The sequence below is a fragment of the Equus asinus genome, chromosome X (genome assembly GCF_041296235.1).
Source record: "Equus asinus isolate D_3611 breed Donkey chromosome X, EquAss-T2T_v2, whole genome shotgun sequence".
NCBI classification, from domain to species: Eukaryota; Metazoa; Chordata; class Mammalia; order Perissodactyla; family Equidae; genus Equus; species Equus asinus.
In genome coordinates, this window is record NC_091820.1 from 55,145,409 (window position 1) to 55,164,083 (window position 18,675).

The following is an 18,675-nucleotide window of genomic DNA, read 5'->3' on the forward strand; positions in this document are numbered from 1 at the left end:
GAGCTGGGTGGGGCCGCCAGCCAGAGGCGACCCCCCACGCCCCCAGGCCCCGCCCCGCGGCTGGAGGCCCTGGGCGGAACGGCAGGGGGCGGGGCGCCGCGGCTTGGCGGGCCGGTGGTTGGGCGACCGGGCGGCCGCTTGAGGGATAGGGCGGGTCGGCCCGGGTCTCCTCCCTCATTCCCTCCAAGGGCCAGCCGCCCCTCTCTGCCGCCCCTCCTCCTCCGTTTCCCACCCCTCGGAGTGGTGCTGCACATGCGGCGGCTCCCTGCCGCGTCCCGCCCAGCCTCCGTAGCGCAGGAACGGGTCCCTGCCACCCCCAGCCGATGGCAGGACAGTAGCCGCCTGTCAGGGGTCGTGAACGGCTGAGGCAGACGCGGCGGCTCCCGGGCCTCAGAGAGTCGGTGTCTCCGGAGGCCATGGGCTACCCCGAGGTAGAGCGAAGGGAAGCTCTGTCCGCGGCAGCGCCGCGGGAGCGGGGGAGCCAGGGCTGCGGCTGTCGCGGGGCCCCTGCCCGCGCGGGCGAAGCGAACAGCTGCCGGCTCTTCCTGGGTTTCTTTGGCCTCTCGCTGGCCCTCCACCTGCTGACGTTGTGCTGCTACCTAGAGTTGCGCTCTGAGTTGCGGCGGGAACGGGGAGCTGAGTCCCGCCTTGGCGGCCCCGGCACCCCTGGCACCGTGAGCAGCCCCGGTGGCCTCGACCCTGACGGTTCCATCACCCGCCACTTCGGGCAGCCGTCACCTCAGCAGCAGCCGCTGGAGCCCGGAGAAACCACACTCCCTCCAGACTCCCGGGAGGGGCACCAGGTGAGTCACCTAGTAGGGGTGGCGGCGGCGGAGACCCCCTCCCCCCCGCCCCGCGCCCTGGAGAGACTCTGCCACCTCGAGCCAAGTTGGAGGGCAGGACCGGGGAGGGGGCAGGCGGGCGGGAGAGAGGTCGCCCCGGGGCAGGTTGTCCCCCCCACTGGCTCCGCTCACCCGGCACTCTCAGGACCCCTGGACGGGGGAACGCTGGCCTGGCCCCGGCGCCCCCGGCCGCTGGCTGCCTCGGGCAAAGTTGGCGGCGCTCCCGGCCGGCCAGGCAGGGGCGCGGAGGTGCCGGCGCTGCCCCGCTGGCGGACTAACGGCAGCGACTTGGCCCTTGTGCTCCTGGTGAGATCCTCTGCCCGCGGTGCTTGTTTTTTCGTGTCCAGAGCTGATGCCAGTACCAGCAAGCTCTCCTTTGGAGTTGGAGCTGTAAACAGCTGTAATCACTGCTCCACGCCCGTTGAAACAACTTTTAATCGTATTTTCAGCGCGGGTCCTTGTGCGCTGACCAAAACGTGGGCTTGTTCACACTTAAACCTGCAATTTGAGACTGGTTGTCCTCCGTGTTCTAGTGAGGATCAGCGCCCCTGAGGAATTCTGGTAGAAATATGCCGTCCTGCTAGGCAACTTCTGAACAGCAATTTTAAAAATCTGTGGAAATAAAACTCACCCTTTGCATGCCGGTTCTGACTCTTTTTTGGGGAGTGGGGTAGGGAGGGTGGGTGTCAAGTGTCTTCGCTACTGCTAGCTTGAGAACAGGAATCTATTGATGGAATAATTACTCAAGAGTAACCTCTCAAGAGCAGTTTTTTTTTTTTTTTTTGCAATCTTTGTGGTGTTTGTAACTTTGTTAGCCAACTGTTAGCTTTGGTACTTGTTTTCTACTTTTTCTAGCTTTTTGTTCAAGTAAATTTAGTGCACTTAAAATAAGTGTTCTCTTGACTGCCTTATTTTGCCTTATGTGAAACTTAAGAGAAGCATCTAAGAATCCTTTTGAGGTGATTAAAGAATAATAGTGAATTTGTTCCTCTTAGGGAAGAGGGCAAGTTGTGCAAATAAGTTCCTTGAGGTGAGGGACCCAGGTCTTCTGCATTTACTGCCACATCCAGAGTCATTGTCATACTCTGTAAACGCTATTTGTGCTACCTTGACCACCCATTCAAAGCTGGTGCCACGTTCATGATAATGAATAGGAAATGTTAGGACGGACTCATTTTCTACAGCGTGCATTGTAATGTTGCCCTGCGCCTTAGAATGTCTTGCTAGCACACTCCAACTTATATAACAGCTTATCAAAGAAGAGAATCAGTAGACATGCTTCTCATACTTGAAACTTTAAACACTGTAGCTAAATGATAATTAACTAGGATTCCAGCTCCCTTTATCTATCTACCCCTCCTCCCCCAACAATGCCCAGTAGAAATATTTAGCAGCTAAACATTAATATTCTGTGAAAAGATGAAGGAATTGAACTTCCTTAGTCAAATGATGGCCAAGGCTTTTTGGCATTTGGAATAGACAGACCTGTGCTTATAGACTGAAGATTAGCAGGACAGTTGTACTCTAGGGCTTCTGTGATGCTGTGAGACTCTCACAGGTCTATGATGGCATTTAGTTGCTTGTCTTTTGCATGGCACTTCAAATAGTTCTGTCTAGGTTTAAATACAGCTCCCTACTGTCTATCCTTTATTCTTCCTGTTTTAATTTTTTTGAGCAGTTGAAGTAAGCATACTTGCTCTTTACATTTGCTGATATCATTTGAAGTCAGAATGTTTTAGAGTTGTGAGGGGCCATGTGAGTCCATTTTGTTTGATCCCCTTGGAGAATACATAGGCCCTGAGAGGGAAGTGACTTGTCGAAGGTCATACAACTATGGTCAAAATTAGAATGGAAATTGGTTTCTTGACTCCCAGTTCAGTGCCCATTCCCCTATAGCCTGATACCTCCTGCAGCCTTTTTGGGGGGAGTAGGAGGGAGCTCCACAGTAGAGTTTTTACAAAGTAAAAGGCTCAGATCTGCATCATTTTCTTCTACTCTACCTACGTTTTGGCCAGACTAAGTTTAACCACAAATTCCTTATTCTTCATTTTCAGGAGAACTGGAATATGCTTTGAAGGAATTTTAGCCCAGATTCAACTCACGTTTATCTTGAGGATATTAGTTTTAGCATCCCTGACCCCCCAAAAAAGAAGGAAAAGTTGATTGGCTATTAGAGTTACGTTGATGCTGCTACATCTTGGGTAAAATTTCTAGTGCCCTGGTGCACCCTCTGCTGGCTTTGCAGGGACATTTAATTGCAGTATCTGCTGACAGTCAAGATTCTAAGTTATGCTGACAGATTCTGATTCATAAATAAGGAAGTAAATAGCCTTGTGGGATTTGGCCACGTAGGTCATATTTTTATATTTCAGTTTTTCAACACAAACAGCTGCTGTTACAACAACTCTTAGATGGAGAGGAAGAAAGATAAAATATATACCCTTCAGTGAGCAGAACATTCAGGTTTCTTATCAGCTTATCTGCAAGGAGTGGAGACAGATTGATGAGAATAAATTGCAGGAAGATCTCATGGGACCAAGTGGGCAGAACAGTCAGAGACACTTCATTGTATAAGGTCATGCAAACCTAACCATGCTTATGAGATGATGGGCTCACTTATGACCCAAGAAAGGGATCTGGAAATCACTGAAGATGTATGTATGTCATCCCTCAATTTAAAAACTTTTGAAACAGGATACGGAAGGAAATTAGGGCACTCAGGATACACAACAGAGAGATCAGCAAAGTTCTCCAAGGGAATTGTTAGAAAAGCCTTCCCAGTGGAGATAGTCATTGATGATAAAAAGTGAGAGAGTCACTTTGGATCTTCTGGAATCATAACTGTCTCCTTCAGCTGGAGTAGCTGCGTACCTGTATATTTATCTGGATACTCACCGGAGATGATCTCAAAAGCTAATGTATCTGATCAGTCTCTGAGTTAGACAATACACAATATGATTGTTAGAGTAAAAAAATAAAAATAAAAGTCACTGGCGATCATTCTGTGAAGAAGTTGACCCAGTTGTAATTGTAGTCCTCAAAGCCAAGAATATGGTGGGCATCATCTGGAAGGATGTTGAAAACAACAACAAAACAAAACCCTTATCTTTGCCATGTAAAAGACCAAAAGTGGATCTGCATCCACAGTTATAGAAAATTCTGGTGGCTGCTCCTCAAAAAAAAAACCTAACAGCTGATGAAAGTCCCTAGAAACCCAATTAAATTGATCAAAAGGATGGAAGGCCTTTCTGGTTGTTTTTTCAGTCTGGAGAGAGTTTGAGGGAGGGATATGATCAAAGTCTACCTAATCATGAGAGAGATGAATAAGATTAATATATTGGTGTAATTTAACAATCTAGTGTTCAATAAATAGCCTGCTTTGAGCCAGACACTGTGTTAGATATTGGATATCTTTTAATGCTTGAAAGATTATTTTGGGGGTGTGACAAATAAAGCTAGTATTTCATTCAAATTATTGCCCCAAGAGATAATCTAAACTGAAACTCTAAAAAGTGTTTAGAAAAATATGGATGAGTAGTAATAAGAGTTTATTTGGGACTGTTGGGGATATTTGGGATATGTTCCTAGTTATTTGAGGTGATGTCATAGAAGTCAACCTTAACTTTCCACGAAATATCTCTTGGTTTAACTAAATAGAACATTAGTATATCCAGATTTGACATTATTTCAGGCTGTTGATCAGGAAAATAACTAGGAATCATTAAATGCAAGAATTTTTTAGAGGAGTGGGATCCAGGTAAAATAGTTTTTTATAGATTAATCTAGACTTTTCAGTGTGACATTCAAGGCTTTTTATCAACTGGCTCCATGATATCTATCCCATTTTCTCTCTCCCTAACTCTAATCCCACAACCCACTCACCATATCCTGTTTTGGAATCATTCTCTAGTTGTTACTGGTGTTGTGTTTAATAAACCTTGTGTCTTTATATTAGAGCATCTCATAAATCTGCCTTCTTTTTGTCTTTTTCCACAATACCCGACACAGTGCTAGTTATAGTACTTAATATAGTAGTTATGGTACTTAAATACTTGCTGAGTTGAATATTATTTTGGGCCTTTGGGGATGTTTATGTAAAACAAAGACATTTTCTCTTTATGTAACAGGCCTGTTTTCCTCAGGTCTTGCTAAGCCTGTGAATTGTCAGCTATGCTTAGGTGAGTAAATAGTTCCATTGGCAATGTTTCACTGGTTTCTAGAATCATTAGAAAGTGAAATGAAGAAGAGTCCTAACCGCATTACCTCAAAGATGGTGTAAAAAGCTTTCTGTAATACGTTGTTTGATGTTTTATTTTATTTGCTTTTAGGTCTCATCTTTTTCTTTTTCTCTTAGATCTTGTGAAAAATAATGTGTCGTTTATCTGTGACTACGTTATAAGAAGATGTTTGTATACTAGAGAACTTCTGAAGCCATTTAATCCCCAAGAGCATTACCAGGAGAAACCACTTGCTTTGCCTGCAGGGTGGCCCTCATATAGGACCATTATCTGACTATTCTATAAATATTCACCACTTAGCTCTTCATTTCTTTACTTGTTTTTTCACTTTTCTATTAAAGTTTAACATACATACAGAAAAGGTCCCAAATCATAATTGTACAACTTCATGAATTATTACTAAGTGAACATACTAGTGTTACCAGGACCCAGGTCAAGAAACAGAGCTAGCATCTCACAACCCTCACCTTGTGTTCCATCCCTATCACTATACCATCATCCTCCAGAGTTAATGACTGTCCTGACTTCTAACAGTATAGATTAGTTTTGCCCATTTTGAACGTGATATAAATGCAATCAAATAGTATGTTTTTTTGGTGGTCTGATTTTTTTTTGCTCAGCACTATGTTTGTGATATCCATCATGTTGCATGTAGCTGTGTTGTTTTATTTGTATTTTTTCATATTATTTCCTAGTTTGAATATATCACAGTTTATTTATTCGTTCTACTAATAATGAATATTTGGATTGTTTCTTGATTGGGGTTATTATAAATAATGATGTTATTAATATTATCATACATGTCTTTGGTTATACATAATTGAATTTCTGTTGGGTGTATACTTACGATTGTAATTTCTGGGTCATAGAGAATGCATAGTTTCAAATTTATTGATAATGATGGTTTTTCTAAGTGATCGTACCAATTTACATTCCCACCAGCAATGTATGAGAATTCTAGTTGTTCCACATCCTTGCTCATACTTGTTATTATCACTCTTTTTAATTATAGACATTCTAGTGAGTGGGTTTGTAGTAATATCTCATTGTGATTCTAATTGGTATTTCTCAGAAGACTAATGAAGTTGTACTCCTTTTCATATATTTATTATCTATTTGGATATCTTCTTCTGTGAAGTGCCTATAGAAGTATTTTGACCATTTTTCTTTTTTGAGGAAGATTAGCCCTGAGCTAACTACTGCCAATCTTCCTCTTTTTGCTGAGGAAGACTGGCCCTGAGCTGACAGCTATGCTTATCTTCCTCTACTTTATACATGGGATGCCTACCATAGCATGGCTTTTGCCAAGCGGTGCCATGTCCGCACTTGGGATCCGAACCAGCAAACCCTGGGCCGCCGAGAAGTGGAACATGCGAACTTAACCGCTGCGCTACCAGGCTGGCCCCTGACCATTTTTTTATTGGTTTGTTTGTCCTTTTCCTAAAGATTTGTAGGAATTCTTTATATACGCTGGCTATGAACTATTTTTGTGTTTTTTTAATTTATTTATTTTATTTTTTTATTAATGTTATGATAGATTACAACCTTGTGAGATTTCAGTTGTACATTTTTGTTAGTCATGTTGTGGGTACACCACTTCCCCCTCTGTGCCCTCCCCCCACCCCCCCTTTTCCCTGGTAACCACCGATCAGATCTCCTTATCAATATACTAACCTCCACCTGTGAGTGGAGTCATATAGAGTTCGTCTTTCTCTGACTGGCTTATTTCACTTAACATAATACCCTCGAGGTCCATCCACGTTGTTGTGAATGGGCCAATTTTGTCTTTTTTTATGGCTGAGTAGTATTCCATTGTGTATATATACCACATCTTCTTTATCCAATCATCAGTTTCTGGGCATGTAGGCTGGTTCCACGTCTTGGCTATTGTAAATAATGCTGCGATGAACATAGGGATGCAACGGACTCTTGAGATTTCTGATATCAGGTTCTTAGGATAGATACCCAGTAATGGGATGGCTGGGTCATAGGGTATTTCTATTTTTAACTTTTTGAGAAATCTCCATACTGTTTTCCATACTGGCTGTACCAGTTTGCATTCCCACCAACAGTGTATGAGGGTTCCTTTTTCTCCACAACCTCTCCAACATTTGTTGCTCTTGGTTTTGGATGTTTTTGCCAATCTAACGGGTGTGAGGTGATATCTTAGTGTAGTTTTGATTTGCATTTCCCTGATGATTAGCGATGATGAACATCTTTTCATGTGTCTATTGGCCATATTCATATCTTCTTTTGAGAAATGTCTGTTCATGTCCTGTGCCCATTTTTTGATCGGGTTGTTTGTTTTTTTGTTGCTAATCAGTGTGAGTTCTTTGTATATTATGGAGATTAACCCTTTGTCAGATAAGTGGCTTGTAAATATTTTTTCCCAATTAGTGAGCTGTTTTTTTGTTTCAATCCTGTTTTCCCTTGCCTTGAAGAAGCTCTTTAGTCTGATGAAGTCCCATTTGTTTATTCTTTCTATTGTTTCCCTCAACTGAGGAGTTATAGTGTCTGAAAATATTCTTTTGAAACTGATGTCAAAGAGTGTACTGCCTATATTCTCTTCCAGAAGACTTATTGTTTCAGGCCTAATCTTTAGGTCTTTGATCCATTTTGAGTTTATTTTGGTGTGTGGTGAAAAAGAATGGTCAATTTTCAATCTTTTGCATGTGGCTGTCCAGTTTTCCCAGTATCATTTGTTGAAGAGACTTTCTTTTCTCCATTGTAGGCCCTCTGCTCCTTTGTCGAAGATTAGCTGTCCATAGATGTGTGGTTTTATCTCTGGTCTTTCAATTCTGTTCCATTGATCTGTGGACCTGTTTTTGTACCAGTACCATGCTGTTTTGATCACTGTAGCTTTGTAGTATGTTTTGAAATCGGGGATTGTGATTCCGCTGGCTTTGTTTTTGCTCAGGATTGCTTTAGCAATTCGTGGTCTTTTGTTGCCCCATATGAATTTTAGGATTGTTTGTTCAATTTCTGTGAAGAATGCTCTTGGGATTCTGATTGGGATAGCATTGAATCTGTATATTGCTTTAGGTAGTATGGACATTTTAACTATGTTTACTCTTCCAATCCATGTGCAAGGAATGTCTTTCCATCTCTTTATGTCATCGTCAATTTCTTTCAGGAAAGTATTGTAGTTTTCATTGTATAGATCCTTCACTTCCTTGGTTAAGTTTATCCCAAGGTATTTTATTCTTTTCGTTGCGATTGTGAATGGGATTGAGTTCTTGAGTTCTTTTTCTGTTAGTTCATTGTTAGTGTATAGAAATGCTACTGATTTGTGCACGTTAATTTTATACCCTGCTACTTTGCTGTAGTTGTTGATTATTTCTAATAGTTTTTCTATGGATTCTTTGGGGTTTTCTATATATAAGATCATGTCGTCTGCAAACAACGAGAGTTTTACTTCTTCGTTACCTATTTGGATTCCTTTTCTTTCTTTTTCCTGCCGAATTGCTCTGGCCAGCACCTCCAGTACTATGTTGAATAGGAGTGGTGAAAGTGGGCACTCTTGTCTTGTTCCTGTCCTCAGAGGGATGGCTTTCAGTTTTTGTCCATTGAGTATGATGTTGGCTGTGGGTCTATCATATATGGTCTTTATTATGTTGAGGTACTTTCCTTCTATACCCATTTTACTGAGGGTTTTTATCATAAATGGGTGTTGGATCTTGTCGAATGCTTTCTCTGCATCTATTGAGATGATCATGTGGTTTTTGTTTTTCATTTTGTTGATGTAGTGTATCACGTTGATTGACTTGCGGATGTTGAACCATCCCTGTGTCCCTGGTATAAATCCCACTTAATCATGGTGTATAATCTTTTTGATGTATTGCTGTATTCGGTTTGCCAAAATTTTGTTGAGGATTTTTGCATCTATGTTCATCAGTGATATCGGCCTGTAGTTCTCCTTCTTTGTGTTGTCCTTGTCAGGTTTGGGGATCAGAGTGATGTTGGCTTCATAGAATGTGTTAGGGAGTTCTCCATCTTTCTCAATTTTCTGGAACAGTTTGAGGAGAATAGGTATTAAGTCTTCTTTGAATGTTTGGTAGAATTCTCCAGAGAAGCCGTCTGGTCCTGGACTCTTATTTTTGGGGAGGTTTTTGATTACCGTTTCTATTCCATTTTTGTGTTTTTTATGTTGTAAACCCTTCCCAAATCTCTTTATAGTATTCTTTGATGAGCACAAGTTTTTCATTTTAAAGTGTCTAGTTTTTCAGTATTTTTCTTTATGACTAGTGTTTTTTGTGTTCTATTTAAGAAGTATTTTCCTACGTAGAGATGAGGTAGATATTTTTACCATTTATTTCTAGAAGCTTTATGTTTTTGCCATTCACATTTAGATTTACAGTCCATCTGGAATTGATTTTTGTGTATGGTCAGATATAGGGGCCAAGCTTAATCATTTCCCTATAAGTATTCAACTGACCCAGGCCATTTATTATAAGGAATACCTTTTCTCCACTTCTCTACTGTGTCACCTTTATCATATATCAAGTGTCTGCATATGTGTAAGATTATTTTGAACTATTTGTTCTGTTAGTCTTTTTGTCATTGCACCAATACCACAATCTTAATTACTGGACTTTATATTAAGCTCTTGATATCTGGTAAAGCAAGTCCTTCCACCTTGTTCCTCTTCTTTGTAAGTATCTTGGATGTTCTTGGCTCTTTTCTTTTCTCTATATATTTTAGAATCAGCTTGTCACATTCTACAAAAAAAGAGTAATTCTGAGGAGAATGACATCAGTAAGATGGTGGATTAGGAATTCCTGGACCCTGGACCCTTCTTCCTCCTACAAACACACCAGTTCAGCAACAGTTTGTGGACAAATTCCCTTTGTGAGAAATCCAGGAGCTAATTGAAAGGCTCCTGTACCCAGGGCAAACATGAAACCAGATTCACTGAAGCTGGTAGGGAGATCTGGGACACCCTCTCACTAGAGTGTCTGCCACTGGCATAGCACCGTATGATAAGGAAGAGACCCCCTAGCTTCCGGCTTCTCCCAGGGGAAGGAAGAGGTTGGTTCATATGTCCAGTGCCCCAAGTTTTCTGAGCACTGTCTTCTGCCTTGCCAATCTTGGAACTCTTTGAGGGGTCTGCCTAGGGGAGAACAGAGATGTTGGCTTGGTCTGATAGACACAATAAATACTCCCTCCTGCTGAACACAGAGGAAAAAAAAAATCCCAACTCTCAACATTCCCCTGGAGAAGGAAAGAGTTTATCTGTGCATCCAGGGCTCCAGCTTCTCCTGGGATGCCCAAAAAACTGGCATCTGACTTGCCAGTCTAGGAGCTCTGAGAAATCCAGCACAGTCTAGCTTCTTTGGGGGGAACAGAGACAATGGTTGTGACTGGTAGATGCCATTGAACCTCCCCTCTGCTTAGCACAGAGTGAGTAGATGAAACATCCCAGCTTTCAACGTCCTCCTAGAGATGGAAGAGTTGACCTGTGCATTCAGTGCCACAACTTCTTCAGGGCTGTCCAAAGAACTGGCATCTGTCTTGCAAGTCTTGGAGCTCTGATGGGCCTGGCATAGTCTAGCCACTTGGGAGAGAATGGAGATGGTGTTTTGGACAGGTAAAGGCCATAGCTTCCCTCCTACCGCTGATCACCACAGAGTGAGTAGATGAAAATGGCAGCTACTTGCTTCTTCAAATGGTAACCAAAAGAGAGCAGGGGTGGCCATACATATATCAGACAAAATAGACTTTAAGTCAAAAAGTGTCAGAAGAGACAAAGAAGATTATATAATGAAAAAAGGGTCAACACAACAGGAAGATATAACAAGAGAATTGGTAGAGGCCCCCAGCATCTCTGACTAGGCTGAGGGGTAGAGGTATTCTGTACAAGACCAGTTCATGAAGACTGGGAGAGGTGCTTGCTTTGTGTAATGTGCAGACACCAACACAGATAGTCAAGAAAAACGAAGAATCAATAAAGATGTTCCAAACAGAGGAACACATTAAATCTCCAGAAACTGACCCTAATGAAACAGAATTTTAAGATTTACCTGACAGAGAATTCAAAATAACGATTATAAAGATGCTAACCAAGATCAAGAGAATAACAGTGCATGAACAAAGTGAGAATTTCAACAAAGATAAAAAATACTAAAAAGTACCAAACAGAAATCGTGGAGCTAAGGAACACAATAACTGAACTGAAATATTCATGAGAAAGATTCAACAGCAGACTAGATAAAGGAGAAGAAAGGACCAGTGAACTAAGGCAGGTAATTGGAAATAGTTCAATCAGAGGAACAAAAAGAAGAAAGAGTGAAAAAGCTTAAGGGATTATGGGATACCATCAAGCTGATTGATATAGTAATGTATTAAGGGAACCTCAGAAGGAGAAGAGAGAGAGAAAGGACCAGAAAAGTTATTCAAAGAAATAATAGCTGAAAACTTTCCAAATCTGGGGAAGGAAATGAACGACCAGGTCCACGAAACCTAAAGGATTCTAAATAAATGAATCCAGAGATATTCACTTCAAGAAACGTTATAATCAAATTGTCAAACGTCAAAGACAAACAGAAGTTTGAAAGCATCAAGAGAAAAGTGATTTGTCATATATAAGGGCACACCATAAGACTATCAGCAAATTTTTCAGCAGAAACCTTGTAGAGCCGGAAGGGAGTGGGGTGATATATTCAAAGTGCTGAAAGAAAAAACTGCCAACTAAGATACTATACCTGTCAAAACTGTCCTTCAAAACTAAGGAAGATAAAGGCATTCCTAGACAAGTAAAAGCTGAGGAGGTTCATCACCACTAGACCTGCCTTACATCAGATGTTAAAGGAAGTTTATCAACTGAAAATGAAAGGATACTGGGGCCAGCCTGGTGGCGCAGCAGTTAAGTGTACATGTTCCGCTTCAGTGGCCCAGGGTTCACTGGTTCAGATCTCTGGAGCAGACGTGGCACTGCTTGGCATGCCATGCTGTGGTAGGCGTCCCACATATAAAGTGGAGGAAGAGGGGCACGGATGTTAGCTCAGGGCCAATCTTCCTCATCAAAAAGAGGAAGATTGGCAACAGTTAGCTCAGGGCTAATCTTCCTCAAAAAAAAAAAAAAGAAAAAGAAACAAAAGGATACTAAACAGCCACATGATAGCATAAGAAAATATGAAACTCAGTAAATATATAGACACATACAGAATAGTGTATTACTGTAATGGTAGTGGATAAATCACTTTTATTTCTAGTATAAAACTTAAATGACAAATGTATTAAAAATAACTATAAAAATATGTTAAAAGATGTACAATATTCATAGATGTAAATATGACAAAAATTACATAAAGTGTGTATGGAGAAGAAGTTAGAGTTTAGAGTTTTTATATGTAATTGAACTTAAGTTGTTATCAACGTAAAATAGACTCTTATAAGGCATTGTATGTAAGCCCCAAGGTAACCACAAAAATACCTATAGAAATTACACAAAAGAATAAGAGAAACGAACCAAAGCATATTAATACAAAAAAAATCAACAAAACACGAAAGAAGGTAGCAAGAGAGGAAATACAGACAAAAGAATCTCAAGACTAACAGGAAACAACTAACACAATGACAATAGTAATTCCTCCCCTATCAATAATTACTCTAAATGTAAATAGGTAAACTCTCCCAGTCAAAGACATAGAGCAACCAAATGGGTAAAAGCAAGACCAAACTATATCCTTTCTATAAGAAGCTCACACAGATAGGCTGAGCATGAAAGAATGGAAAAAGATAGGCCATGCAAATGGTAACCAAAAGAGAGCAGGGGTGGCTATATCAGACAAAATAGGCTTTAAGTCAAAAACTGCCAGAAGAGACAAAGAAGGACATTATATAATCATAAAAGGTTCAATCCAACAGGAAGATATAACAATTATAAATATATATGCACCAACATCAGAGAATATAAATTTACAAAGCTAACACTGATAGAACCAAAGAAATAGATGGCAATATAATGATAGTAGACTTCAATACCCAACTTTCAATAGTGAATAGAACATCTAGACAGAAGAACAATAAGAACAAAGGACTTTAACAACAGTATAGACCAAATGGACCTAGCAAACATATATAGAACATTCCATACAACAGCAGCAGAATACACATTCTTCACAAGCACACGTATCTTTCTCCAGGAAAGATAACATTTTAGGGGACAAAACAAGTGTTAACAAATTTAACAAGATTGAAATCATACTAGGTGTCTTTTTTTTTTTAAAGTAATTTTATTGGGATTATAATGGTTTATAACATGGTGTAATTTGTGGGTGTACATTATTGTTTACCAGTTCCTGAATATACTTTGTTGTGCTCACCCCCAGTAGTCTAATTTTTATCCATCAACATACATATGTGCCCCTTTGTCCCTTTCGCCCACCCCCCAACCCCCTTCCCCACTGGTAACCACTAATCTGATCTCTTTATCTACGTATGTGTTTTCTTCCACATATGAGTGAAATCATGCAGTATTTGTCTTTCTCTGTCTGGCTTATTTTGCTTAACGTCATACTCTGAGGGTCCATCCATGTTGTTGCATGTGGGATAATTTTGTCTTTTTTATGGCTGACTAGTATTCCATTGTGTGTGTGTGTGTGTACACACACACACACACACACACACACATACACACACACAACATCTTCTTTATCCATTCATCTGTAGAAGGGCACTTGGGTTGCTTCCACATCTTTGCTATTGTGAATAATGCTGCAATGAACATAGGGGTGCATAACTCTCTTTGGTTCCTTGATTTCAAGTTCTTTGGATAAAAACCAAGTAGTGAGATAGCTGGATAGTGTGGTATTTCTATTATAAATTTTTTGAGAAATCTCCATATTGTTTTCCATAGTGGCTGCACCAGTTTGCTTTCCCACCAGCAGTGCATGAGTGTTCCCTTTTCTCCACAACCTCTCTAACATTTGTTGTTTTTTGTCTTGGTAATTATAGCCATTCTGACTGGTATAAGGTGATATCTCATTGTAGTTTTGATTTGCATTTCCCTAATAATTAGTGATGTTGAACATCATTTCATGTATCTGTTGGCCATCTGTATATCTTCCTTGGAAAAATGTCTGTCCGTGTCTTCTGCCCATTTTTTGATCCTATTGTTTGTTTTTTTTTTGTTGAGTTGTATGAGTTCTTTATATATTTTGGAGATCAACCCCTTGTCGGATAAATGATTTGCAAATATTTTCCCCCTGTTGGTGGATTGTCTTTCCGTTCTTTTAATGGTTTCCTTTGCTTTGAAGAAGTTTTTTAGTCTAATGTAGTCCCATTTGTTAACTTTTTCTTTTGTTTCACTTGCCCAAGTAGACATGGTATTTGAAAAGATGTGGCTAAGACCAATGTCAAAGAATGTACTGCCTATATTTTCTTCTGGGAGTTTTATGGTTTCAGGCCTTTTTTTAAATTTATTTTTATTTTTTTGTTATTATTATTATTATTATTATTTTCTCACAAAGCCCCCCGGTACATAGTTGTGTATTTTTAGTTGTGGGTCCTTCTAGTTGTGTCATGTGGGATCCTGCCTCAGCATGGCCTGACAAGTGGTGCCACATCCATGCTCAGGATTTAAACTGGCGAAACCCTGGGCCGCCAAAGCAGAGCGTGCAAACTTAACCACTCAGCCATGGGGCTGGCCCCTGGTTTCAGGTCTTACATTGAAATCTTTAATCAATTTTGAGTTAAGTTTTGTGTATTGTGCAAGATAATGGTCTACTTTCATTCCTTTGCATGTGGCTTTCCAGTTTTCCCAGCACTGTACTGAAGAGAGTTTCCTTTCTCCATTGTATGTTCTTGGCTTCTTTGTCAAAGATTAACTGTCTATAGATGTGTGGTTTTATTTCTGGGCTTTCAGTTCTGATCCATTGTTCTGTTTGTCTGTTTTTGTGGCAGTACCATGCTGTTTTGATTACTGTAGCTTTGTAGTATGTTTTGAAGTCAGGGATTGTGATGCCTCCAGCTTTGTTCTTTTTTTCTCAGGATTGCTTTGGCTATTCGGTGGTCTTTTGTTGTTCCATATAAATTTTTGGATATTTTGTTCTATTTCTGTGAGGAATGTCATTGGGATTCTGATTGGGTTTGCATTGAATCTGTAGATTGCTTTGGATAGTATGGACATTTTTAACTATGTTTATTCTTCTGACCCGTGAACATGGAATATCTTTCCATTCTTTATATATTCTTCAATTTCTTTCAATGATGTCTTGTAGTTTTCAGTGTACAGGTCTTTCACCCCTTTGGTTAAGTTTATTCCTAGGTATTTTATTCTTTTTGTTGCTATTGTAAATGGGATTTTATTCTTGATTTCTCTTTCTACTAGTTCATTGTTAGTGTATAAGAATGCAACTGATTTTTTAAAAATAGATTTTGTACCCTGAAACTTTGCTGTAGTTGTTGATTATTTCTAATAGTTTACTGGTGGATTCCTTAGGGTTTTCTAAATATACAATCATGTCACCTGCAAATAGCGAAAGTTTCACTTCTTCCTTTCCAATATGGATTCCTTTTATTTCTTTTTCTTGTCTAATAGCTCTGCCCAGCACCTCCAGTACTATGTTGAATAGAAGTGGTGACAATGGGAACCCTTGTCTTGTTCCAATTCTCAGAGGGATGGCTTTCAGTTTTTCACCATTAAGTACGATGTTGGATGAGGTTTTGCCATATATGGCCTTTATTATGTTGAGATACTTTCCTTCTATGCCTATTTTATTGAGAGATTTTGTTTAATCATAAATAGATGTTGGATCTTGTCAAATGCTTTCTCTGCATCTATTGAGATGATCATGTGATTCTTATTCCTTAGTTTGTTAATGTGGTATATCACGTTGATTGACTTGCGGATGTTGAACCACCCCCACATCCCTGGAATAAATCCCACTTGATCGTGGTGTATGATCCCTTTAATGTATTGCTGTACTCGGTTTGCCAATATTTTGTTGAGAATTTTTACGTCTAATTTCATCAGTCATATTGGCCTGTAGTTTTCCTTCTTTGTGTTGTCCTTGTCTGGTTTTGGTATCAGGGTAATGTTGTCCTCATGGAATGTGTTAGGAAACGTTCCATCTTCTTCAATTTTTCAGAATAGTTTGAGAAGGATAGGTACTAAATCTTCATTGAATGTTTGGTTGAATTCTCCAGAGAAGCCATCTGGTCCTGGACTTTTGCTGTTTGGGAGGTTTTGATTACTGTTTCAATCTCTGTACTTGTGATTGGTCTGTTCAGATTCTCTATGTATTCTTCATTCAGTTTTGTGAGGTTGTGTGAGTCTAGGAATTCATCCATTTCTTCTACGTTATTGACTTTATGGGCATATAGTTTTTAAAGTATTTTCTAATGATCCTTTGTATTTCTGCAGTATCTGTTGTAATTTCTTCTCTTTCATTTCTAATTTTATTTATTTGAGCCTTGTCTCTTTTTTTATTGGTGAGTCTGGCTAAGGGCTTGTCAATTTTGTTTATCTCCTCAAAGAACCAGCTCTTGGTTCCATTAATCCTTTTTACTGTTTTTGTAGTCTCTATTTCATTTATTTCTGCTTTGATTTTTAGTATTTCCATCCTCCTGCTGACTTTGGGCTTTGTTTTTTTTTTCTAGGTCTGTTGGTGCATTTTAAGATTGCTTATTTGAGATTTTTCTTGCTTATTGAGGTGGGCCTGTATTGGTATGAATTTCCCTCTTATGACTGCTTTTCCTGCATCCCGTAAGAGTTGGTATGTTGTAGTTTCATTTTCACTTGTCTCCAGGTATTTTTTAATTTCCCCTTTGATTTCTTCAATGATCCAATGGTTCTTCAATAGCATGTTGTTTAGTCTCCACATATTTCTGACTTTCTCAATTTTTTTCTTGTGGTTGATTTCTAGCTTCATAGCATTGTCGTCAGAAAAGATGATTGTGATGATTTAAATCTTCTTAAATTTATTGAGGCTTGCCTTGTTTCCCACCATATGTTCTATCTTTGAGAATGACCCATGTGCACTTGAGAAGAATGTATATTCTGCTGTTTTCAGATGGAATGTTCTATATACATCTATTAAGTCCATCTGATCAAGTGTTTCATTTAAATCTACTATTGCCTTGTTGAGTTTTTGTCTGGATGATCTGTTCATTGATGTGAGTGGGGTGTTGAGGTCCCCTACTATTATTGTGTTGCTGTTAAGTTCCCCTTTTAGGTCTGTTAATAATTGCTTTATGTACTTTGGTGCCCCTGTCTTAGGTACATATATATTAAAAAGTGTTATGTCCTCTTGATGGAGTGTCCCTTTTATCATGATGTACTGCCCCTCTTTTTCTCTCATTATCTTTTTTAATTTGAAGTCTGCTTTGTCTAATAAAGTATGGCAACACCTACTTTCTTTTGTTGGCCATTAACTTGGAGTATTGTCTTCCATCCCTTCACTCTAAGCCTATGTTTGTCTTTGGAGCTGAGATGCGTTTCCTAGAGGCAGCATATTGTTGGGTCTTGGTTTTTAATCCATCCAGCTACTCTGTCTTTTGATTGTAGAATTCAGTCCATTTACACTTAGAGTGATTATTGAAATATGAGGGCTTAATGTTGCCGTTTTATCTTTTGTTTTCTGGTTGTTTATGTTTCCATTGTTTCCCTTCCTTTGTATTTCTGACTGCCATTTCATTTTGGTGGTTTTCTGAGGGAGATTTCTCAGTTTTCTTTCTTTTTGTGAATTGTGGCTCTGCTCTGATTTTTTGTTTAGTGGTTACCGTGAGGATTGTATGAAAGATATTGGAGATGAGATAGTCCATTTCCTTATAGGTTCTTGTCTCCATTAACCTAAGTAGGTTCCTTCCCTTTCCTCTCCCCTTCTGAGTAATTGCTGTTACAAATTGTTCTGTTTTTAATTTTGTGAGTTTCTAGCTAAGTTCAAATGTTTATCATTACTTTTGATGCTTTCTTTTCCTTTCTCTTTTAAGTTGTAATTGAGTCTTTGCCTCCCTATTCTGGTAGAGAACTACAGGTTTCCGATCATGTCTGTGTATTTATCTTCTTGCTCAGAGCTTTGCAGACCTTTGCATTTTTGTTGCTGGTGTGAGGGCATCTTTAATTATTTCTTAATAGGGGCAGTCTAGTGGTGATGAAATTCCTCAGCTTTTGTTTGTCTGGGAAAGCTTTTATTTCTCCATTGTAACTGAAGGAACATTTCGCTGGATAGAGTATTCTTGGCTGAAAGGTTTTGTCTTTCAGTATTTTGAATGTATCATTCCATTCTCTCCTGGCCTGTAGAGTTTCTACCAAGAAATCTGCTGAAAGCCCGATAGGATTTCCATCGTAGGTTATTTTCTTCTGCCTTGCTGCTCCTAATAGTTTTTCTTTATCATTACTTTTGCCATTTTTGCTATTATATGCCTTGGAGAGGTCTTTTGGCATTAATGAAGTTGGGTGTTTGATTAGCTTCATTTATTTGTTAATCCTGAACCATCCCCAGGTTTGGGAAGTTCTCAGCAATTATTTCTCACTCTTCTCCCTCTGGAATACCTATAATCCTTGTGTTGCTTTTCCTAATTAAGTTAGATATTTCTTGAGGAATTCCTTCATTTTTTAAAAATCTTAGTTCTGTCTCCTCCTCCACCTGTAG

At 39.7% G+C, this 18,675-nt stretch overlaps 1 protein-coding gene across 6 annotated transcripts in view; it reads left to right on the top strand.

Annotated features, from left to right (window-relative positions):
* Positions 1 to 212: 212 nt before the first annotated feature.
* Positions 213 to 18,675, top strand: part of EDA (ectodysplasin A) — a 366,072-nt gene continuing 347,609 nt past the window's right edge. For 4 of the 6 annotated variants that reach the window (XM_044763714.2, XM_044763715.2, XM_044763716.2 and 1 more), the window contains exon 1: positions 213 to 803. In XM_044763714.2, coding sequence (XP_044619649.1) covers positions 417 to 803 — 387 coding nt within the window. In that variant the 5' untranslated portion in view covers positions 213 to 416. Of the gene's footprint in view, positions 804 to 1,189; positions 1,325 to 18,675 lie in introns of those variants that run through there. The other 2 variants (XM_044763720.2, XM_044763719.2) reach the window with 2 other exon arrangements.